We start from the raw sequence: 24,785 nt of genomic DNA, 5'->3' as shown, positions 1-24,785 counted from the left end.
CACCAGCACCCCTCACCTCCCCCGCCCGCCCGCGCTCAGACCCGGCCGGCGAGCCAGGCGCGGTGAGGCGAGGGGCGAGAGAGCGAGCGAATGCGGAGTCGGGCCACGGCGCGCTGCTAGGCGCGCCGGCCTCTGGGGCCGAGCGGGCAGCTCCCGGCGCGGGCACTGGCGCGGGTTCCGTGCGAGGCTGCGAGCTGCCTCTACGGCCTGGGGGCTGAGCCCGGCCCCCTCCCTCCCGAGTCCAGCCAGGACCGACCCCCGCCCCTGGTCCTCCCAGCACTGCCCAGCTCAGCCTCGGCAGCAGCGCTGCGAGGCGCGAGTTACCCGGCACCTGCCCCGCGCTCGCCCATTGGCCGCGGCTCACCTGCCCCAAGGTGGGGGGCGGGGCGGGGCGGGGCGAGGGACCGCGGGTGGGGAAGGAGCCAGCAGTCGGAGGCAAAAAGCGGACTGGAGCCTTTGCTGGGCGATCTAGGCCTCCCCCCACCCCTCATCCGCCCCTTGCCACAAGCTTCTCCTCGCGTCTCTGCCCTTTAGCTGAGCCTGGCGACCGCTCCAACCACATCAGCCCACGCGGGAGCCGAAGAAGGCGTCCGAGGGGCCTTGGGGCTTGGGAAAATTTCCAACCCCACTTTCCGGTGTGTAACTCAGCCGAACCCCCTCCAGTTCATCCTGGGATGTCGTTTCAGTTCTCGAGCAACTTGGATCCGAGTGGAGGGTGGATGGGTTTTGCCGGACAAATAGGTTCTCCGAGAACAAGCTCCCTTGGCCTCTGGGACCCTCCCGCTCACCCACCATCTGTCTCTTGGGACGCGGGTCTGAAAGCTGCGCCCTACATCGTGAGGTTTCGCGTTTTCTGAGTGTTACGGGGGACGGCTCCAGAAAGGGGACGCCCAATTCTTTTCACCAGGGGCCAGGCTGGGGACAGCGAGAGAGGAGCCGACGGAGTGGTCACTTTGCAGACCTCAAGCAGCAAATCCGGGTTCGGAAGCACCTCCTCGGCCCAGCCGCGGCCACCGCGGTCTGCTCACCCCGGGACGGCGGGCCTCAGCAGAGGACGATCTGCTTTTCTCGCCTTCTCTGGTCATGCGGCTCAGGTGCAGGCGGGCCACGCCAGCGCCTCGAGCCTTAACTTGAAGCTCGCCAAGCAGTCGACCCTGTCTCCAAGAATGCACACCAGCCCTCCCGGGAACGCAGCGGCCGCCTGGCCTCCCCTGACCCTCACCTTCCACCTGCGACCGCGGAGCAGTGGACGACTCTGCTCCGTCAGGTTTCCATTTCTTGCAATCATTCCCTGGGGGTGAGAGGGTGAAGAGAACCAGTACTCGGCAAACTTTTTCACCCGGGCCTTCCAGGCCCAGGAAATACCGCACGGAGGCCTAGGAGGGCGCTGGGCTGTGGTGGGGAGGCTGGGACCCGGACCCTGCCAGCGCACTGCGAGGAGGGGACCGCAGCGCTTTCCCCGTCCTCGCCGCCGCCGGGGTCGGTCAGGGCTGCCCGCCTGCGGCCGAGTGCACAGATCCCGGCTAGGCCTTGTCCGCACCCCGAGGCCAGGGGTTCCGCGTGCCGCGTGACTCTGCAGGGACTCCAGGCCGGGTCTTGGGAGTGGCCCGCCTGAGCGCCGGGAGCCCCGGTCCGGGAGAGCGCTTCGGGCGCCCCTGTCGCCACAAAGCGGGTTAAAGTCTATTTTCCACTCGACTGCGCCGAAAAGCCCCCGTGAGCCGACGCCGTTCCGGCCCCCTTGGGCGAAGTGGGGAGGGGGCGGCGAGAGGGGGAGGTGAGGCGAGGCGACCGCACCCTGCAGCCCTTGGCGTCCCGGGCAGCCCCGGGCCGAGCGCTGCGGAGCCTCGGCAGAAACGCCTGCGGAAGGAATTGTTAACGAATCCGTGGCTAGCGCCCGTGCCTCTTCTGCGACCTCTCCGGATCTTTTTGGCTCTGTGCTGGTCTCTCGGTCTCTCTCCCGTTTCTGTCGCAGGCTGTCTATCCCCCTCCCTGTCTCGCTGCTCCACCCTCCACCCTGACTTTTCATTTATTTCTTTCCCTTCTTCCGTTGCCCCAGCCTCAGTCCTAGAAAAGGGGAAGCTCGGCGTAAGGGCGACCTAGGCAGGCCACACCACTCAGCCAGGGGGCGAGTGTGCGGAGCTGGGGCAGGGCACAGAACGAGGGGATTTTCGCTTTAGATAGAAGGAGATGACTGGGAATTTTGTGGAAGCAAGATCCCCGCAGGGACGCGGGTTCAGTTGGATAAGCATTGCCTGGGCCCGTGCTATGCGGCGACAGGGGGCTGCCACGGACAAGACAGGAGCCGCAGCAAGTTTAACCCTGCTGTGGGCCTTGCGCCCCCCGTGGGAGACGAACCCCCTCTGTCCAGCTGCAAGCCCTCACCTCCTACCCCACCACCGTGAGACTGGATATTGGCCGCGAACTCGCTACCCTGGTCAGGTAGAGAAGTTTGAAATCTACCGGGCCTTTTCTATACTTGCATCTACACTGGCCTCATCTATTTTCATCTGCACGGTTCTGAGGATACCTGTTTGTATTAATTTGATAGGCCTTGTAATAACACCTTCCCTTGTGGCAGTGCTTGCCAAATCCTTTGACATCTAGCTGTCATTAATCCCATTTTTACCTCTGAAGAAACAGACTGCACAGGACTAGTGACTTGAGTCTGGTCGCAGTCTCGATTGAGCTGGGACAGCTCAGTGATCTGGCTTGGGTTTCACCTCCATACTGTCTCCCCCCCCCCGCTGCTGCAGCTAACTCCCAAGACCGGGGTTCTTGGGTTAGGGATGGGGTGCTGGGTGCTCTGGGTGATGACAGTTTTACCTTCACCCTCCCTCCCCTTTCCCTGTTCCAAAACTCCTCTCTCTGGCTTTGCTCTCTGGTAACTCTCTAATTTTCCCTCCATCCTTTCTCTCCCTGTGCGGATATTTATCTCTTACCTGGTTTCCTCTATTTCTGCTCCTTTTAGGGCCTCTTCCTCTTGTTGCTTTTTCTGCAGTAGGTGAAAAGAACGTGTCACCCTCAGGAGGTCTCTAAGCTTGCCTCTGTGTTTTGGATCTAGCATCAATGCTTCCCACCTGGCCCCTGTCTCTTGCTGTGCCTTCTCACCTGCCCAATCTCTGCCAAGTACTCCCACCCGCAGCTGACCATGTACACAAATGCCTCTTCTCTCCACCAGTGGACAGCAGCCACCTTAAACCAAACCTCCTGCCCCCTCTCCCACCTCTGTTCCCCAACCCTTTCCTTCCACCAGCCTGTCCTCCCTCCCCAGTTGCTGAGTTCTGTCCAAAGACTGCCTTCCTCAGGCCAGAGGGCTCTACCATCCCAAACGTCTGCTTACCTTTCATTCCACACCTTCCTGCTGGGCCCCCTGGACCACCTGTCCTACTTCTGAGCCCTCATCAATTTGTGTCCTCCTTCCTTCCATCTCTGGAATAACCTGGGCTCAGTTTCTGACTTTTCCACTTACTAATGGTGAGAACTGGGGCCAATAATCTTGCTTGGGTTTGAACATCTACAGAATGGAAAGCACTATATGGGACCTCTGTGAGGATGAATGAGATTAGTATGTGGTGCACAGGACCAGGTGTGACTCCATACAGCCACCCAGTAAATGTTCCTGTCTCTGCCCCTGCCCATGCCTAAAACGGGAACTCAGATCCTCCCTCTCTCATCTTCCTCATCCGGTCACCTGGCTTATAGTCAAGTCCTTCTCAAGTCTATATCCCCTCCAGTTTTGCTGCCTCGCTGGCCAACTTTTATTCTCTGCCACTCAGTTCAACTCCCCTTCCGCAGGGAAGCTTGCCCCCACGCTGTCCTTGTCCTAGCATTCACCTGCGGAGGGAGTTCCCAGGGTCTGCCCTTCCCCCCTCCAGGCCACACTCCCCCCTCCCCCCTTAGCGTGGAAGCGGCAGTGTCCATCACACCCCCCACCACAGGCCAGGCAATGTTTATCCAACGGAGCCCTCGCTCTTGTGGACTGCGTGGTCTGACAACATCCCCAGCCATTTCTCTTTTACCTTTCATCCCCCTCCCTCCTCTTTAGCTTAGTTCGCCTTTGCCTTCAGGGCACCCAGTCCCACAAAAAGCCTTCTGGCCTCTAGTTTCTGCTAACTTTTCTTCACCACCAAACTTTAAAAATAAGTTTTAGTCTCTCTTCAACTCCCTCAGTTCCCCTTGATTCAATAAGCCTTTGCAACGTGGTTTCCACCCCCATGCCTTTGGGGAAATGGCTTGCAAAAGCTCCCAAACTTTTACCATGGAGTTATTACAATCGCAACATGAACTTATGGAGGCAATAACAATCCTCACAACCTTAAGGAGTTGTTGTGAGGTTGAATGCGTTATAATCCCCACCCAGTGGGCTTACAGCAGTGCCGAGCACATAGTAAGCACTTGATAAATGTTAGCTGTTAATTTTATACAGCTTTGCTGTCTAACACAATAGCCATGTGGCCATCAGGTGCTTAAAATGTAGATGGGCCAAATTGAAATAGTCTGTAAATGTAAAATACTTACCAGATGTGGAAGGCTGAGTGTTTTGAAAAATCTAAGATATTAATATTTTCTGTGTTGATTTCATGTTATAATGATAACACTGACACATGGGGTTAAAGAAAATATATTATTAAGGTTATTTTATCTGTTTCTTTTTACTTTTTAAATGTAGTTACTAGGATTTAAAAGAATTTTTTTTAATGTTTTATTTATTTTTGAGAGACAGCATGAGCAGGGGAGGGTCAGAGAGGGTGGGAGACACAGAATCCGAAGACAGGCTCCAGGCTCTGAGCTAGCTGTCAGCACAGAGCCCGACGCGGGGCTTGAACCCACAAACTGTGAGATCATGAGCTGAGCCGAAGCCGGATGCTCAACCGACTGAGCCACCCAGGTGCCCCTAGGATGTTTAAAATTATATATGTGGCTCCCATTGTATTTCAATTGGACAGAGTTGTTATAGAAGACATAGGTAATCCAAAGGAGGGAGGGAGAGTAAATAGGTGTGCAGGAAGGGAAAACAGAGATCTTATAACTAGCGTGTCCTGCCACCTAGAAAAAACCACTATGAAATTCTTGCAGTATATTCTTTCATCTTTCTCTCTATGTTGCCTTCCTTTAAAAGGTGGGGGATGGGATGAGAGAAACATATGCAGTTTTGTAACCTGCTTCTTTATAACTAATCACAATTCTCTTTGTACCCACTAAATATTCCCTGTTGTTTGTGCTGTTGACAAATTTTCAGAATAAAAAAAATTTTTTTTAATGTTTTTAAATTTTTATTTATTTTTGAGAAAGAGAGAGAGAGACAGCATGAGCAGGGGAGGGTCAGAGAGAGAGAGAGAGAGACATAGAATCCAAAGATAGGCTCCAGGCTCTGAGCTAGCTGTCAGCACAGAACCTGTCGCTGGGCTTGAACCCATGAACCGTGAGATCATGACCTGAGCCGAAATCAGAGGCTTAACCAACTGAGCTACCCAGGCACCCCATAAATTTTCAGAATTTTAAACAAAATAGTGACCAACAGCCTCATAGCTCTATCTTATTGCATCTCTATGAGTATTGCTTTTCTATATAACTTTCTAGAAGTATAATTTTCAGATATGCAGTATTAACTCTTCTGATCCATATTGCCAATTTGGCCTCTGGTAATGTGTACCCATTTATTCCCCCACGAGCAGAGTTTAAGGGGTTTGCTCCATTCTCTGGGATGCTCATCATGGTTCCTAATTTAAAAATTCCTCTCTTTTTTAGTCAGAATTGTCTGTGGGCTTTTCAGCATTTGATTTCAATTCCCCTTTCTTTTGGAAACTCTCTCTTTCCTTCTTTTTCTAACAAGGTACCTGTCTGGATCCTCCAAGGGCTCCCATTTCTTCTCGTAACTGTGGATGTCCACCTTTGTCTAGTCTATCCTTCCTATGTATCTATGCAGGTATCTGTCTGTCTGTCTGTCTGTCTATCTATCATCTAGCTAATCATCCATCTTCTGTCTTTACTCTACCTTTACTCCCACTGTTTCAACCAATACCTTGGTGCAATCCCTTTACAGGTTTGTAACACCAACTCTTTATTTTTTCCCAGATCAAATCATTAATTTTTAGTGCTTGTGAGATAATCTTCTGGGGTCACAAGGCTCCTTAAACATTCACTGTACCCCAAAACAGAGCTCAACATCTTCCATGCCAAATGTGCGTGTTTCCCAGGCTCAGCCTCTCCTAAGAACAGACTTACAGGACATCCAGTCTCAGTAGCTATGAGGCATCTGTGACATCATCTTCTTCGCCACCGCCCTGCACATCCATTCCTCTCTTGCCCTTTGCCCTGCCACTGTTCTGCTTCAGGCTCTCGATACCTTCCTCTGATCCATTTGTGACTTCTCCTCCCTGCAATTCATCGGACTCAAGCCTGCCAATTTCTAGGACACAACTCCACGTAAAAATGTTTTCACACAACTGTGGGACAGAGGAAAGTTTCTTTACCTCTGTGACTCAGCTTTTCATCTGCAATCTGGAGATAATCATAGTTCCTGGAGAGATGTTGAGAGAATGAAAATGAGGCAATTCATGTATGCTGCTTAGCACATAGGCTAAGAACTCAATAAGCACTACTATTAGTGTCACTATTTCCAATAAAGTTCAGACTTTTATCTTGGCATTCAAGGCTCTCCATGAGCAAGTGCCTACCTTTCTAGATTGTTCTCTGCTCACCAATAAGTAGCCCTATCTGTAGCACCACTGCCACCACAATGTATCCAGGGACCCCTTGTTCTCTGTGCATCTCTGTATGCCATACATATTTCCCCTCCAAACCTTGCTCAAAAACATTACAGCATGTGTCAGTCCAACTTCTGAGAGGAAGGAAATTGGCAAAAGTACATAAAGTCAGGGGCACCTGGGTGGCTCCGTCAGTTAAGTGTCCGACTCTTGATTTCAGCGCAGGTCATGATCTCACAGTTCGTGGGTTTGAACCCCATGTTGGGCTCTGTACCGACAGTATGGAGCCTGTTTGGGAGTGTCTATCTCTCTCTCTCTCTCTCTGCCTCTTCCTTACTCACATCCTCTCCCTCTCTCAGAGGGACATATAAATTCAAGAAACATAATTTAAGACTATGTTTATTCTGAGACAGTGTGCTAATGTTAAATTTCATCACAATAGAGCACAAAAAAGAACCAGTCCATGCCCTGTGAGGTTTTGCCATGAAAGGGGAGTTGGATTTAGGCCTTACCTTGGAAGATTTCTCCTGCAGAGCTTCTGATTGATGGGAGACGAAACCCAGACACTTTGAAGTTGAAAACTGTCCAGTAATTGGCTAAAGTCTTGAGTGGGGAGAACCATAAATTAAAACCTTCCCCTGTCTCTCCATATGGTAAGATGTGTGAACTGGAGCAAATATCTCTTTCCTCTGGATCAATGGATGCCTTGTTCTTGCAAAGATGAACCAAAGACTTAATTCTCAAATGGAGCAATTAAAGAGCCCATGACTCAGTGTCTCGGTGTTTTGCATAACAATATAAATATCTTCTCTATAATGAGATGTTATCTTTACAGATTACTATTAATTCAAGGAAATGTTTCTTTTCAACATCTGGGTCTAGGCTGCTCTGTCCCTGAAAATTCAGGCACTTTCTTGACAGTGTGCAAGTATTCTTATTCAAATAATTCTCCATAGAAGTGGCAAATGAAGGGAGGCGGGGCCTCTATCTTCACTTCCCACTGGTCAAGGGGCCTTGACCAGAATCACCAAAGCCACCCTGAGCTATTTATTCTGCTGAATGCCCATTTACTCCTGTCAGATGATTATGTAGTAGTGGACTGTCCTAGTGGGGCTCCAAGCAAGGCCAGCCCCTGGAAGTTCTGGAATGGACATGATGACTCACAGGCATCCTGTAAGGCAGCAGAAGGGGCTAGACTTCGGGCACTTAGAGAGCAGGTGATATTTGGGCTGGAGCTGGGAGACAATCTCCCTTCCCCCCAACCAGGGAGAAGCTAGATCCTGCTATTACATGGATGGGGCTATCAACCAACAGATAACTGAGTCACCCAATGCAAACTAAGTCCAATGGAAACTAAGCTCAATGTCAGGACAGGTTGGCAGGCCCATCCTACCTGACTTGGTGTTCTGCCAACATGTTCACCTTCCTACTTCCCTAATTGTCCATTCACACAAGTTGTGTTTGTTCATATCTGGATCTGAACAGCTTTGTAATGTTGTACATGCATTTCTTCCTTGGTTCAACAATTTGATTGGGTCATTGGTGGATTCTTTTTTTGTAAGTTCAATCATTCAATATGATGTCATATCTGTTTCTAATAATACAGTAGAGTAGGTGTCCATAGACCCAGTACAGAATGCCTAAGAATCCTTTTTATCATATTTTGACTTTGTACTATAAAAATTTCCAAGCATACTTAAAAGTACACAAAATAGTATGAGATATACCCATATACTCTGTCACCTAGATTTTATAATTATTAACATTTTTCCATTTTGCTTTCTTTCCTTCAGAAGTTGTTTGTTTTATTTATTTATTTATTTATTTATTTATTTATTTATTTATTTATTTATTTTTGAGAGAGAGAGAGAGTGCGAGGGAGTGGGGCAGACGGGGGAAGAGAGAGAATCCCCAGCTCAGGGCGCAGAGCCTGACACAGGGCTTATTCCCACAACTTTGGGATCATGACCTGAGGTGAAATCAAGACTTGGACACTCAACTGACTGAGCCACCCAAGCACCCTGTCCTTCTGAAGTAAACTACAGCCATTGTAATACTTTACCCCTAAACATCTCACTATGAATCTCTATGGAGAGGTTCAAAATAGGACTTTTTATTATGTGAAATTTCAAACATGCTTTGTAGAGAATAGTATAATGAATCTCCACATGTTTATCACTCACCTTCAATTATCAATCTTTTGCCAGTCTGGAAAACATCTGTTTGAATGATGGCAGAGCTGGCACAAAAATAAGGAAAAATCCTCAAATGCCCAGAAATTATAGAAACCTTGAATTGAGACAAGGAAGTAGATTCTGAAGCTGGAGTTTGTGCTGTAACAAACCCCAATTCAGGGTGGCACAGACCTTGGGTTTTAAAGAGCCACAAGTGAGAGGGACAGGGGATGAAGCTTGAGACAGGAAGTCAGATCAGAGACCCCTGAAAAGTGATATCTTTTCTGAGTGAGAAAAAACTCCACCCCCACAAAGGGAGGTGGTGGACATATGTGTCTGGCTTAGCTTTGGCCCTGTGTAGAAAGGAAAAAAAAGAAAACATATTTTCTTGAGAGTTCCTAACCAAAGCCTCACTTTACTTGAATTTAGGGCCAGAAATTTTAGGAGGCCCTAAAAGATTCCAAGCTGAGAATTTAGTATCCACTGGCAGAAGCAAATAAGTATATTTATCCTCCTTTTTTAGAGGAATGTACTTGAAAGCCAAATTTCAAATACTCCCCCAGACAAAGTTCCAAGGAAGATGAACTCACAATCAAAAATCACAAAATACACGGGGATCTAAACTACCATGAGAATTAGTAGAAACTACCAACTGCAGAATCAGACCTGCAGAGACAGCATATATTAGAATTATCAGATACAGACTATAAAATACTTATGTTTAGTGTATTTCAAAACTAGAGACTACTATTAAAAAGAAACTAAAAAATGTCTAGCATGGGTGTGGAAAATGATACAACTTTCGAAAACTATTGGGCAGTTTTAAATAAAGTCAAAATATGCACATTCAGCCATTCTACTCCTGGGTCTATACTTAAGAGAAATGAGTGCATGTGTACACACGAAGACTTTATTCATAATCACCAAAACCTTGAAAGTCACCCAGGAGCCCCTAACAACGAATGGAATTTTGCAATATGTTGCAACGTGGACGGACTTTGAGGACATTGTGGTAAACAAACCAATCCCCAAAAGACAAAATGCTGTATGATTCCACTTATATGATGTACTTAGAATAGTCAAAATCCTAAAGACGGAAAATAGAATGGCGGTTGCCAGGGTCTGTGGGGGAAGGAGGGAATGGGGACTCACAGGTTAGTGAATACAGGGCTTTACCTTTCTTTACAAGATGAAAAGAATTCTAGAGATGGATGGATAATGGTGATGGTTGCTTGACAATACAAATGTACTTAATACCACTGAAAGGTACATTTAAAAATCATTAAGGAGCGTCTGGGGGGCTCAGTCAGTTAAGCCTCTGACTCTTGATTTTGGCTCAGGTCATGATTTTACAGTTGGTGAGATCAAGCCCAGTGACTGGCTCTGCACTGATAGCACAGGGCTGCTTGGGATTCTCTCTCTCCCTCTCTCTCTCTCTCTGCCCACTCCCCCTTCTCTTTCTCTCTCTCAAAAATAAGTAAATAAGGGGCACCTGGGTGGCTCATTTGGTTAAGCATCCGACTTCGGCTCAGATCATGATCTCATAGTTTGTGGGTTCGAGCCCTGCATCGGGCTCTGTGCTGACAGCTAGCTCAGAGCCTGGAGCCTGCTTCGGATTCTGTGTCTCCCTCTCTCTTTCTGCCCCTCCCCGCTTTTGCTCTCTCCCTCCCTCTCTCTCTCTCTCTCTTTCTCTCTCAAAAATACAGAAACAGGAGCACCTGGGTGGCTCAGTTGGCACTGACAGCTAGCTCAGAGCCTGGAGCCTGCTTCTGGTTCTGTGTCTCCTTCTCTCTCTGACCCTCCCCCTCTCATGCTCTGTCTCTCTCTGTATCAAAAATAAATAAAACATTAAAAAATACAGAAACATTAAAAGGAGTAGATATTAAAACCTAAAAAAATAAGTAAACACTTAAAAATCATTAAGATAGTAAATTTTATGTTATGTGTATTTTACCACAATAAAAAATAAGTTGAAAAACAAATACATATATACATAAATAAACAAAATACCGGTAATAGCAAGTAGTATGTGTCTCTTAAAATCTACTTGGCAAAATAAAAACAGCAACATCCCCTCTCCCAAATATAAATATTGACTTTTTAAAACACTAAGCTTCCTGTATAATTTATAGGACTAAAACTATAGGACTAAATATTGAACAACAGTAGCACATGGATGGGGCAGACTGGTGACCAAGTTAAAGCACATGTGGATTACATAATTTTCTGAAGGAAGGCAAAGCTAGTGATTCACTTTTGAGTTTGGAAATTAAGTATGCCTTAAGTATGTCTAGGGAAGGAATAAAAGGAATAGAAGGAATAGAAAGGAATAGAAACAGAGTATTACTTCAAAATTAGTAAAAGAGGAAAAACTAGAATTTTTAAAAATCTAGGCTAAAAGGTAATTTAGTTTAGAAACAGTAAAACAGTTTCTTAATAAAAGCTGTAGTCAGTGGACAGGTCTTCACTCTGTGGTATGCAGCTCTAACGGCAGTGAGCCACTAGGCAGAAAGAGCCCTGCTTTGGGACATTAATCTGGTTAGAAAGTAGCTGAGAAAACATGGAAAGTGTCATAACAAGAAGTGTTAGAGAATCTGTCATTGGCATTCTCTTTCTGGAGATGGAACACAATCACTGAGCAATTCTAAATAAATACTTAAGTCACAGGAATTTAAAAACCAATGTCAAAACAAAAGTTTGGGTTTCTGTTTTTCACCAAAATTTCTGGGAGTGTCCATTAACTTATGATGCCAATAGCATTGTGAGGAGTAATCAAGTATTTCACCATCAAGAGTTAATTAGGGTTGACAAGTTGATACAGAGAATAACACATTTCAAAGCCAAGATTCGGTACATGGTTTGAAACTTATGAAGGAAAGCAATAGGCCTTATTGATCCAAAACTATCCTCAATGTACAAAAACTTCAAGGGAGTTAAAATATTCTTTTAAGGGGTACCTGGGTGGCTCAGTTGGTTAAGCATCTGACTTCTGCTCAGGTCATGATCTCACGGTTTGTGGGTTCGAGCCCTGTCTCGGGCTCTGTGCTGACAGCTCAGAGCCTGGAGCCTGCTTCGGATTCCGTGTTTTCCTCTTTCTCTGTGTCTCCCCCATTCATGCTGTTTCTCTCTGCCTCAGTAATAAATAAACGTCAAAAAATATTTTAAAAAATATTCTTTCAAAACCTTTACAATTGGATTATTGATGGATGAAACAGAGCATTACAAAAGATATTCTGTTGTCCATTCTGTTTGTTCCACTAACAAAAAAAACCCCCAGGAATGAAAGATCAATTAGAACTTGAAAAAAATTACTGGAAAATTTCAGAAAACCAGAAAAAATGGGAAATGCATTTGTATTGGTGTAGTTTTGTCATAAATATCTACTTTTCAATGCCATTATCTTTTGTAAACTATTATCTGATTACCTGTGTCCCGATGAGAAAAGCAGAATTATCCAAAATTGAAAATATTTTATTTCTGGAAAAACTGTGTCTACCAAGGGTATAAGGAATCTCATTTGTGAACAAGGGTAAGTATTTTGAATTGGAAATCAAAGAGAAATATAAAGAGAACTTACAACCAATTGAAATTGGTTTCTACAAATAATGCAAAGTTTCTGTGAATGTTGGGCAAGTTGCTCAACTTTCAGTGCCTGTTTCCTCTTCTGAAAAATGGGAATAAATCATAGAACCTGCAGTATAGTCCATGGAGAGGACTCAATGAGTAGCAATCATTTAGAATTATTAATAAAGTCATAAAGGTGGACATTGTTCTCATAAATTACTCATGAGATACAATAAGGCAACTTATGGTGTGATGATGCCAAGTTCTCAGTCCATATGAGGTTCCTGCAGAAAATGCCCAAACCGTCCTCATGAAGCAGACATTCATGGGTGCCATGGGTATGGTTAAGATCACCGAGAGGCTCCTGCATTATTATGAAAGCTGTTTTGAATAAAATGCATAGCTCTGTCTACATAGGAGCTTGACACAAGTGAGAGATGCAATGTTGTTGCTACAACGTTTACAGAGGATGAGCCAAGAGCTTTGTACACACATTGTCGTGCACGTCTTGGGGATTTAATGGTGTTGGGATCGTCGGGATATGAAAGAGCTCTTCAGTGATCTCAGTCTGTCAATCCTTTGTATGACACTATTCATGCATCTCTGGAAAGCTGGCAGATTTTCAAAACATTTGTAAGCGGAGTGAAGTCATAACCTACAGGAAGCTCCAAGGTTGTTGGGAAAACGTTGGCTTGTTGGTTGTGATTGAGGGGCTTCTGCAAACACGAGGAGCTGTTTCAAGCTATTCTTGAAATGCACTGGTGGCTGGCCAGTGAGGTCTTGGCTGACTTTGGGTTCCAAATTTGAATTCATCTTTTGTTTATGAATTTTAACACATTTTAATATTTTTTTAATATTTATTTTTGAGAGAAAAAGAGAGACAGAGAATGAGTGTGAGTGGGGGAGGGGCAGAGAGCGAGGAAGACACAGAATCGGAAGCAGGCTCCAGGCTCTGAGCTGTCAGCACAGAGCCCAATATGGGGCTCGAACTCACAGACTGCAATGTCATGACCTGAGGTGAAGTCAGACACTTAACTGACTGGGTACCCCGGTGTCCCAAGTTTATGAGTTTGGACTCATTTTAAACAATGGGCCAAGCATTTCCCCCCCAAAGAGCTTCTAATTGAAGCTACAGACGTTTTTCTCTTTGCCATCAAAGTTAGAAGCAAAATTTCATGATTTATCATCTGAGAGAAGCGATAGATATTTCAAAGCCATTTGGGACAGAACAGAGAAATTATGCCAAAAAAGTAAATCCCAAAGGTTTCAAAGTAGAAAAAAATTGTTTGGAGAGGGAAATACGTTCACGATAATTCAGGTAGTCTATTTCCTCTACTACACCAGATAAACAATTTATGATAAATGTTTATTTCCAATAAATCTCAGCCATATTACTAAATTTGTGTTTTCAAAAGCCAATAACGGCACAATGAAAGATGTTTCAGAAACACTGTTTTTGCGGAACAGTATATTCAACAAAGAAATAGCTAAACGTGTATAAGAACTTTCGGTGCCCTTGCCTGCCGGACCCACAACTCCACACACTCCCTACTGCCCTGGGTGAACCGTGTGGCCATACTGCTGACCACAGATAGGGCTGGGGTGCTCACCAGGAGTTTGCTGAGGACTTTGATTTGGGCTGGGCTCAAACAATGAGATTCTCTCTCAGGCGTTGGAACTAAGCGACCCAGAGGGAAATGGTAGTGGCCAGAGGGGCAGGGAGGTGGCAACAATGCCTGGAGCCCCCGAGGCCATCCTGGCATCGACCCAAAGGCCTATTGTACTTAAAGTCAGGAGCACAGCCTGGTCGTGGCACTGCTTCACCCATGTCTGTTTCCCCCTGAGCAGCTCTTAGGTCCCTGAGAGCAGTCATTATGTCCTCATTTCACGTTTTGCAACAGTGCATGGTCACCAGGTTCCTTACAAAATGGATTAATTAGGATAAAAGGACAGGAGACCCAGCAGATGAAGGATGTAATGCGTGTGGAAGGTAGTGCAAGAGAAGACTGTCAGTCTCTTACTGGACCCCCAGAAGGTGGCCGGAGTGTAGGTGGCATCAGCTGCAGGGAAGAGGCCTGGAGGAAGACTGTGGGGAAGATCTGAGAAGTCTCCGGAGTTTGATGTTGAGGATGGGGCCTGATAATGAAGACACTCATCCCCAGGAGGGCAGCTCCTGGGAGCCCCAAATCCTCAGCCAGAGTGCCTCAAAGACCTCTGTCATTTGGCCTCATTCACTCCTCTCTAATATACCATGGGACATCCAATTAGTTCGTGCCCCTGTCCCACACGCCATGCCCGTTCTTCCCCTAGTGTTCTTGCTTATGAGACTTCTACCTGGCATGACTTCTTTCTCCACCAATGCCACTACTACACAACCTTCAAGACTTGTTCTGGTCTCACTTCTTCCAGGCAGTCCTCCTCACCTTCCCTCCCCTGAAGTTGGCCCTTTGGAGTCTTTAGACCACCACTTACACTTGCATTCGTGTAACTTAGGTTTCCCAGTACTCCTCCTCTGATGCTCAGGGAGCCTCTGGTTTCAGCTGTCCTCTGTCCTGCCTCCGCAAAGGCACAGAGATGCTTCTTCCACCCAGCAGCCCACCCACTCATCCCTACCCAGCCGAAGGAGACCCCCGTCCCTGCCCCATGCTGCAGCAGCATCCTGGCCCTCCAGCCCAGCACCTGGTAGCCAACTCTCCATTAATGAGCACATTAGTGCTCAGGTGTGATGAGCCCAGGAGTCTCCATAAGCTGGGCAAGCCTCGTTATCCTAATGAGCCTCCTGGCAGCACTTCTGGAGACCCTTTTCTTTCTCCAGAGATCAGACTTTGTCCCTTCCGTTGCACCAGTAGATTTGCTTTGCCCTTCCGACCTGATGTCACCTGCAGCTCCGGCTTCAGTCTTGCTGCTCCCATCCCCTGTTTTCTGGGAGCCTGGCTCCAAGCCCTGACCTGATGGCCTCAGTGCTGACACTGTGACTGGCAGTTCAGACGTGAATAACAAAAAAGGCCAGAGCATCATGCCAAGCAGGCTTTCTTGTGCTGCCCTGGAAGCCCCATCTCACTTCCTTCAGTGTAATTTGCTTTTCTTCCAGGAAGGCTTCCCTGACTACTCTCAATCTAAATCACCTGGCTCTGCCAATTCTCTCCAGAGAAGTCTGAAGCTCACAAATGATTCTATAACCCGTGTTCACCTTTTGGATCTCTGTAAGACCTTTATACATATATAGAATGGTGTGATCATATGGCTACTTTTCCAATGGTCAACAGATATTTACTGAGCACTTACTACGTGCCAAGCATTGTACTTAGTGCTGAGGACAAAGCAATGAGCAAGACAAACGTGGTTGCCCCTCTCATGGAGCTTAGCATGGGGCATGTTGGGCGGAGTAGAACAAGCAAGCAGACATTGATGGGATAGGTGAACAGTGTTGTGTGGGTGGCAAGAGGTGTTTGGAAGCCCATGGCAGGAGCACAGTATCAAAGATGCCAACCTTCTCTTGTTCTACTCAAACCCCCATCTTAGGAAATGCTGGCCCAAGCAGATACATTTTGTACTGTGTGAACCTGCTGCCAAATGCCCCACCACTCCACAGTTTATCCGATCAGGGATGGACATGCAATGCATGGGGGCCAGCCCATGTCCTACAAAGGGGCTCACTCTTAGAAATGTGAATAAGAGATGCAGAGGGAAGTTGCAGTTAAATGTATGCCTAGGCCCTGTGGACAGGACGACGTGCAAGCTGATGTCACAAGGGTACAAAGAAGAAGTGTGCTGGGAGATAGAGAGGGGAAGGGAGCTGACCAGCAGAGACACGTGGTCAGCCCTTGAGGGGAAGGCTGGGGGCTCCCTTTCCCACTCACCGGATACCTCGACCGTGACCCACACAACCCCCAAACAAAGGAGACCCAATGAAGCCCTGGAGCCAGGCTTGAGCAAGGAGTAGGATGGCCAAGAGAGGCTTCCAGGGATGTGTGGATGAGGAAGACTTAGCTACCCAGGAGAGGAGAAGGAGGGTGTTTCCTGCAGGTGAGGACATTTGTCCTGGTGTGAGTGAGATCTCCAGGGGACATAGGCCATGCAACTGCACTCACTATAGCATGAGTAAGAAAGTAGAAATTTAATAGGAATTTTAAATGTTATTGTATTTTTAATATTTTAAATTTTATTTATTTTAGAGAGAGAGAGGAGTAGGGGAGAGGAGCAGAGGGAGAGAGAGAGAATCCCAAGCAGGCTCCACTCTCAGCGAGGGACCCCATGCAGGGCTCAATTCCATGACTCTGGGATCATGACCTGAGCTGAAATCAAGAGTGGGACACTCAACCGACTGGACCACCCAGGTACCCTGAAATTTAATAGAAATTTAAAAGAGCAGAACTATATTTGCTTGGAGCAGAATAAATACGTCTATCCTTCCTTCCTTCCTTCCTTCCTTCCTTCCTTCCTTCCTTCCTTCTCTCTTTCTTATTACCAAGGCAATGTGCATTCACTATGGAACAATTTCAAAATACAGAAAGGACAAAGGGCAAAAAAAAAAAACTTTTCAAAGTCCTACTCAGATATCATTATTTAAAAATCATAGTTATTAATAATAGTTAATATTTATTGAGCTGTTTCTAGTCACAACACACTGTTCTAAGACTTTCCATGCATCATTTTATTTAATCCTCTTGATCCTGTGAGATGGGTATTCTTTTTTTACTTGACCTAGCAGATGAGGAAACTGAGGCATAGTTTAAGCAGATGGTAGAATTGCAACTTGAATCCAGGCAGGTGACAACTCAAGCAATAACCAGTGTTAAAATTTGTGTGTATAATATTGATGGTCTTTTAAAGAAGATCATAAAGTAACATGGACTCCTTTTTTCTTCTTTCTACAAATAGATTTTGGGAAAATTGCAAGTAACACATAGTCATGGTTTATACACTTAAAATTGTTCAAGTAATACATTTGTGCTAGAGGAAGTCAAAAGTACAAATGATTTTAAAGAGAAACACAAAAATCATTTGTAACCCTACCACCCAAAAGACCAGTGTTTCCGTTTCAGAGTCTGTCTTCCATACCTGGAGCGAATTTAGGATTAGGAACATAGCTACAGCGCTCAAATCAGGCAGCATCACCCAGGGAGTGTTTTAATGAGCTGGGAAGCCACACGAGCATTCGGCAGTTGGGTGCACACTGGAGGATGTGAGTTTCGTTTGAAACCTTGAAGAACACTTCTGTCTGGTGCGAGTATGTTCCAGATGGTAGCGTTTCACGTTGCACAGAGTCTTTATAAAACACCCTGGTTGTGGCAGAATGAGAATGGGGCCAGGAGTCTACAGAGCTGGACGGTCCTCCTGAGATGCATGAGCTGGGGGTCATTTCCTATCTAGCCTCAGTTTCCTCATCTGTACAACGAGCTGCCAGAATTCTAGGAATGAGCGATTGTCAGCCGAGTCTCTCATCTGGGTCGTGCTGCATTTTAGACGATTCCTGACATAGTTCCCACCCAGCTCTGGCACGAAAGAGGAGTGGGCCGGTATTATGAAAGGGGCTGGGGTCAGGGAACACCAAAGGCTTAGAGACGCCCCTACAAGGGTGTGAGCTCTATTTTCCTGGAGGGCTGGGCCAGCCAAGCCGATTAGGGGCCCGGAGCAGCTGTGGGCCGAGGGAGGCCGGAGGCCGCTGGGAGAGAGGGGATTCAAACAGCTCTTTCCCACCCTCTCCCCCAGCAGCCTGCTCTGTGTAAAAATCCCAGACTCCAATCAAACCCCTTCTCTTTTCTCCTTTCATTCACCTGCCCATCTTCTCTCCTCTTCTCTCCTTTTCTATCCAAACTCATAATTAATCGCTCAAGGCAAAAGTAATGAATGTTAATTGGCCATCTGTAGGAAGACTAATTAAAATCTACCACGCTGGGGTTTCAAACATACCTATAGCAACAGAGTGAATCGGGAATGAGGCGAGGAGGGACCGAGGTAACAGCTGAAAGACTGCAAAACACCACTGGGCTTAGGTGTGAGGGAACGAAGCCAGCGCAGGCGAGGGCGCGAAGCCGGCGAGGGAGCCAGAGGGAGAGGCTTGCCGAGTCACTCCTACCACCGCGGGACCTGGCCTTTTGTGGCCCTTCTGTTTTGTATTTAACAAGCACATTTACACATTTCCTTCTCACTGGACACGGCTTAAGGGGTGGCTGGAGTTTGTCAACACACAATTGTTGTCCCTCAGTCGCAGGCCCGAACACACCCTTTTATCCAGGACCGCCTGTGCCATGTCAGAATCACCCCCAGACACGCGCACGCACCCCGTGCCAGTTAAATCTCGCTCTCAGCTTTGCCCACGTTCGCGCCGGCAAGGTAACAACACCCTGTTGCGTGTGTACACATGCACACCCGCTGCTAAACTGAGAGCAACCCAGGGACCCAACGTGTGGTTACCCACAATCACACGTAATCACATGCATGTACACTATTGTGCACATACATGCTCTCAACATACAAATGCACTGTTTTTCAGGTGTCAGTGGGGATGCATGCTCACAGTGGTTGACACGTACGCTCACAGTCATCTGTGCGTTCAGTTGCACACACAAACCCACATTGGCGTGTACACACTGTTATCTGGCAATTTTTACAGCAAAGCACTTCCATAAAGGCACACACACAATTATAAAACCCCCCTCCATGCATAAGCAAAGCCAAATGTTCCAGCACCTGCATGACTAATATTAACACTAAGGTGGCAAACAGTTAACACACGTGGCTGGGGCCTGGGGCAGGCCCGTGTGTGGTTCATATACATCCATGTATGTGCACACAGAGACTCTGGCCCCAGGACAGAACACACTCCCCATGGTAGCCTCTTGCCTTCCTGAAAAAATAGGGCTGGAGCCACAGACACAGGCCTCATCCCTTCTCTCAGAACCCCCTGCTGGAGCGACATGAGTACCCACAGCCCACCCAGAAGTTTCCTCCAAACTTCGCGCAGAAAGAATAATGGATCTGAGAAAAGAGGGAGATATGGCCCAGGGGTCAGGGTGGGCTTTGATGGGGCAGGTCCGCTGTGGTCTGCTAGTCTGTGGGATGAGTGGCAGGGCTGTGTACCCTCTGTATATTCGAAGTGTCAGTTCTGTGTGGCTGGGAAGGCCCCCACTGAGTGGGCATGGCACTGCGGTAGAGCCCTCATCCGGGGGCTGTGCCCTCTGGCCATGCGCCCTGCTCCGGACCCAGTGAAAAGGTTGCCCTCCCTTCTGAATCGCTTCTAGGGTCTCTTCCTCGGTGCTGTAAAATCCCTTTGTGACAAGCTTCGATTAAAGCAGGGCAGAGTGCAAACACAAAAAAGCACTTCCTGGCGCACAAGGAGTGGCGGACAAAAACCTGGAAGGTGTTCCCCCAGAGAGAAAGAGCATGTGGTTCTACCCAAGGATCGTCACAAGAAAGAGTTAAGTATCCTTGTGGCCCTGGGCTTTGTGCCAACGCTCTCAGCTCCTGGAGGCTCTGGGTCAGAGGTTCTCAGGCCAGAGTCAGTGCTCAAGGTGCATCCTTGGGTCTGCATGAAAAGCACCTGGGAGAAGACAGTGCAGAGGAGGGCAATGTCCTCGGTGTCCCCAGAGGAACCTGTGTGCTGGGTATATCCCTGGAAGTCAGGAATCAGCCACACAAGGAATTCCTCATTGAAACAAGCACACTGAAAAGAATCCCGGATGTCCCAGAAGTGACCGATGTGCGTGAAGCAAGGTGCTTATCTCTGCCCATCCAGGGTCTGGAGGAGACCCCGCTGTTTTGCTTGCCCAGGACCTCATGGCTGGAAGTGGCCAAGCCGGGCCACAGAAGCCAAGTCCAGTGGACTGTCTCTTAAAGCTGGACGGCCCCTGGGCCTCTCCTTGTGCAGGATGGGAAGGAAGCCTGCTTCCTAGGGTGTGGACCTTCTGGAGAGCCCCTTGGGGATCTCCTTCTGCCAGGCTAAGGCCTCAGAATTCTCTGGGAGAAACAGGCGTGAGCGCGCACACACACACACAGACACACACACACTTTCTCTCTCTCTCTCTCTTTCACACACACACACACACACACACACACACACCCCTATGACAGCTTCTACATTTGGAGCTGACAGATGTGCAAGGTAACAGCTCGGCACCGCCTGTGCAGCTGAGGCCCCGGCGTTGCAAGTGGGATTATTTCCAGTAAGGCTCAGGGTGGCTTCATGAGCGCAGGCCTGAGTGTGTGGATGCATGTGTGTGAGTGTGTGGCTTCTCTCAAATTCTCTCCCTCCATCTGAATCTGTCTTACGATATTTTCACATCTTTCTGTCTCTGTTACCCCCTGTGTTGTTCCCTCTTCCTCTCGCTGTCCTGCTCACCTTACCTCAGGCTCGCTGGACCTTGTGTCTGTTTTTGTGTCTTGGCCTGAATGCTCCAGGGAGGTGAGGACACTTGCCTCCTCTCAGCTTCTTCACGTTGCCCCTGCTCACTTTCCTGTCCTACCCTGGTTGGCCACAAGGATGGACTCTTAAAGCCCATTTTGTTCCAGATGATGTCCCTGCCTTGGGCACAGGGCTCCTGCCCAGGGGAGTGGGGTGGGCAGATCTGGGGCTATCCTGGGCCCAGGAAAGCAGCCTCTCAACCTTGGTCTTCAGGCCTGGCCTTCTTTTCCTAATGAGCCAGCTCACCCTGACACTCATCATTTATATGCAAATTAATATTTTGAACACCAAAAGTGCAGGCCTCTTTTACCTCCCAAAGTACTGCAAATATGTCCCCCTTTCTGTATTCCCAGCCCCCATCACAGACTGAACCTAGCCATGGCCCTGTGCTAACCCTAAATCTGGACTCACAGTGATCCTGACCCTGGCCATAAACTGATCCTTAATTCTGACTTCAGACTAGCCCCTACCCTAAGCCTGTCTCTGTCCCTTAAACTTCCCTTCTCTGAGCAGCTGCCTTCTTTGATCTCTGCCAAACAGCACCTGGGTTTGCAAGGTTCACAGTTTGCTTTTTAAATTAATGAATCAATTTTTCTTCACAGCTCACTTTTCATTGTTCTAGTGCATGTGAGGATGCACTAGATCCAGTGAACTGGAATCTGGGGTGAAGGAGGAGTAATGGGAAAGTGGTTTTTTTGTAATTGTTTTTAAGTTTATTTATTTATCTTGAAAGACAGGGCAGGCAAGCAGGGGAGGGGCAGACAGAGAGGGAGAGTCCCAAGCAGGCTCTGTGCTGTTAGCGCTCAAACTCATGAACTGTGAGATCATGACCTGAGAGCCAAAATCAAGAGTCAGACACTTAACTGACTGAGCCAACCAGACACCCAGGAGGTGATTTTTTTTTTAACTGCCCAGGTGATTCTGACACAGGCCAGCCCCACCCACTTCCATAATACACACATTTGGGCATTCCTTTGGGGGTTCCAGGGAGAAATCGAAGGTGGCTTTGAACCCCCATGTAAGGATACCTGGGCTGATGGGAGTTTGTCTGCAGTGACCTAACTCCCAGGCAGCATCAGCACACCTGAGCCATTTCCAATGCCTCACTAACCACCTGGCGCTGAGCCACTCCAGCGTTCATTGGCTCACTTGCTTGCTCACTCTCTTTACTCATTCATTCATTCATTCATTCATTCCTCACTCAATAGGGCCTCAGCGGATTAGATCTGAATAAGGTCTGTGGAATATACACAGCCTTTTGAGCCGTAGGCGTTGGATCTCTGATGTCAAGTTGGGGTTTGGAAGGGCAAAGTGGGGGCAGGAAAAGTCTCTGCAGAAATGGGACTAAGACCTGAACCGGAGTATGGGCCAGGTAGACTCCTGCAGCTCCAAGAGGAGGCACCAGGTCTGGGAGTGGGAGCCAGGGTCCCCTCTTCCCTTGCCCCTGGGTGGGGGATGGGGGTCATGGGCCAGTGGGCTAAGAGACCACTAGGCAGCTTCAAGGTTAATCAGCTGAGGAGTCACGCTCAGCCTCTAGGGTCAGCTGGGGGGTGGGCCTGAGAAGTGGATTCCCCCAAAGAACAAAAGGACCTTCCTTCTCCCTCCTCCTTTCCTCCAACCTGTCCCTGAAAATAAAGGTTCAGGACTCTCCCAGCTCACAGGAAGGGCCATTAGAGCTGAGGGAGAGTACATGATGGATGAAATGGGAGACAAAGGGCAAAGTAAGGGAGTCTTGCTGGGAAGTAGCAATAATTCCAGGGTGGGAGTGAGGAGGGGGACTGGACTTTAAAAGTCTGAAGAAACATCCAGTCCTCAACCCTGCCTCTCAGCCTGTAGGCAGAAGAGCTCAGGACTGGGGTAGAGGACCGGGCTCCTCGGCCACCCTTGAACCCTCCCCCAGGTGGCCCCAGAGGCTCCGAGAGCATCCTCAGCTACCTTCCCTGCATGCTGCCTAGTGGCTCCTCCCCTAAACACCAGATCATGGGGAGATGCTGTGGGAGCTGGAGAGGTGTCACCCCAAGGGATGTCCACTCCAGGGGCTGGAAGTGCTCTTCACCCACCTCTCTGTCACCACACAGGACCCCGATGGTGAGGGAGCAAGCTGGGTGCCCTGGGACACAGGGGAGTGTACATGTGTACACGAGTGAGAATCACTGCAAACACACGTTGGTACAGGAGGCCACATTCTGTGGGGAGATGCTGTGGGTGAAGGAGGCCGCATGCAGTACCCCAGAGCCCAGCTCCCTGAAGTGAGGTGGGAGATGCTAGCACGGAGCACATCCCCAGGGAGCGGTTCTGAGTGGGGGTGTGGGCAGCAGCCAGGCACCTCTGGGCTTGGCCAACAATGGACTCCGCCACCAGCCTGCACTGCTCTCAGGATGAAGGACATGAATTGGGGGGTGGGGAGGATGCTCCTGAACAGCCTAGTCCCAGCTGGTCACGTGCATGGACAGAGGTGCTGGATGTCCCTGGGGTGGGCCTGGAATATTCCCCTCCCCTGACCCTCACAGGCCAGCTGCTGGACTCCAGCTCAGGGTATTAAACACAAAACCAAAATCTGCCCAGCTCGTTCACACCATAGACAAAGAGAAAGCTTGTTTGGTTTTTGGCTAATCTGAGGCCCTGCTCGACCCTGCAGCTGGACTCTGGGCATGTGCAGACATGTATTGTGTGTGTGCTTGTATGTGCTCTTGCGGGTGGTGGCCAGTGCCAGGCCATGCACTCTGGAAACACAGATGGTTAGCCCCTGGAGGATGGCAAGAAAGTCTCCCTGCCCTCGTGGAGGGGGAACTGGGGAGGCTGAGTCTGGGTCAAGGAGCAAGGTCTGGGAAATCCCTGTAGTCAGGGCCGGTGAGGACCCAAGGGGGACTCAGGCCTCAGAGTGGTCCAGCTCCCTGGGGAGCCCTGAGAGTTCTCAATCCTAGAGTGCAGGGAGAAAGAGAGATGGGAGTTGTTTCCAAGGCTCTTAAATCCCTGGGCTCAAAAAGGACAAGTATCAGGCACGGGCGAGCCTCGCCACCTTGTGGGGACATGTGGTACTCCTCACTAAGTCCTGGCCAACCAGCCTGGTGGGAAGAGAGGGAAACAATCCCGAGGGGGTGGGGGGGGGGGTCTCACACTCCCACAGGGGCAAGAGGCAGGGTGAGGAGATCTGCCCAACACTCACCAGACAGAAGGGGCAGCCTAGGCTGGCCCAGCCCCACCTGCAGGAGGGAATCTCAGAGCTCATTTGTTCTAAGGAAACAGAAGCCTCAGAGGGAGGAGGGTCCTGTGCAGGACCCCACATCTCTGTTACAGTGGGAAGTGAGACCAAGGGTTCCTGACTTCAAGGCTCATGCATTTTCCCATAGGTCCGGTGAGTGCAGAACAAGAGGTCCAGACTGAACTCCAGCCCCACTCAGGACCAAAACAGTGAGTACTTGCTGTAGGTCAGCAAGGGGGACGGCATGTGGGTGGTAAGCAGGGCTCCAGATTGATCTGGATCTTGATATTAAAAGGTAATAGAGACTATCTGAATCTATGGGTACCCACTGCAACACTAGCACTGTGCTGAATGTTTACAAACAAACGTTAAGTCATTCAGTGCTCACAATGACCCTTTGAGGGAGGCACCAGTTTTCAGATTAGAAAACCGAAACACAAAAGAAACAATTTGTCCTGGATTACCAGTTCATATCCCAGAACAGGGATATGAATGCAGTGCTTTTGACTCCAGTGAGGGCAAATATTCTGCTGGACAGAGAAAGAGCATGAGTCACTTGCTCCCTCCTAGGGAACCTAGCAGGGCATTGCCAGCTCCAGCCCAGAGCCTGGCCTCCAGAGAGGAGCTGCCCAGGGTTTTCCTCAGCCTCAATGCGCCCTCTGCTGTTCGTGAGAAGGAACAAAGAGCGTTCCCTTTTTACACCATCAGACGCAGGGCTGAGTCCTGGAGTTCGC

At 48.5% G+C, this 24,785-nt stretch overlaps 1 protein-coding gene across 1 annotated transcript in view; it reads right to left on the bottom strand.

Moving 5' to 3' along the window:
* EMX1 (empty spiracles homeobox 1) overlaps nucleotides 1-3,150 on the bottom strand; it is a 19,580-nt gene extending 16,430 nt beyond the window's left edge. The window contains exons 1-5 of the mRNA XM_029938520.1: nucleotides 3,109-3,150; nucleotides 2,940-2,992; nucleotides 1,366-1,498; nucleotides 1,223-1,291; nucleotides 1,029-1,154 (exon numbers count right to left, since the gene is read on the bottom strand). Of these exons, the coding sequence (XP_029794380.1) occupies nucleotides 1,029-1,154; nucleotides 1,223-1,291; nucleotides 1,366-1,498; nucleotides 2,940-2,992; nucleotides 3,109-3,150 (423 nt within the window). The remainder of the gene's footprint in view (nucleotides 1-1,028; nucleotides 1,155-1,222; nucleotides 1,292-1,365; nucleotides 1,499-2,939; nucleotides 2,993-3,108) is intronic.
* Between the last annotated feature and the right edge of the window lie 21,635 nt (nucleotides 3,151-24,785).

Source organism: Suricata suricatta, chromosome 4 (genome assembly GCF_006229205.1).
Source record: "Suricata suricatta isolate VVHF042 chromosome 4, meerkat_22Aug2017_6uvM2_HiC, whole genome shotgun sequence".
NCBI lineage: Eukaryota > Metazoa > Chordata > Mammalia > Carnivora > Herpestidae > Suricata > Suricata suricatta.
The sequence above is the reverse complement of the archived record's forward strand: the minus strand, read 5'-3'. Positions and strand labels throughout refer to the sequence as shown.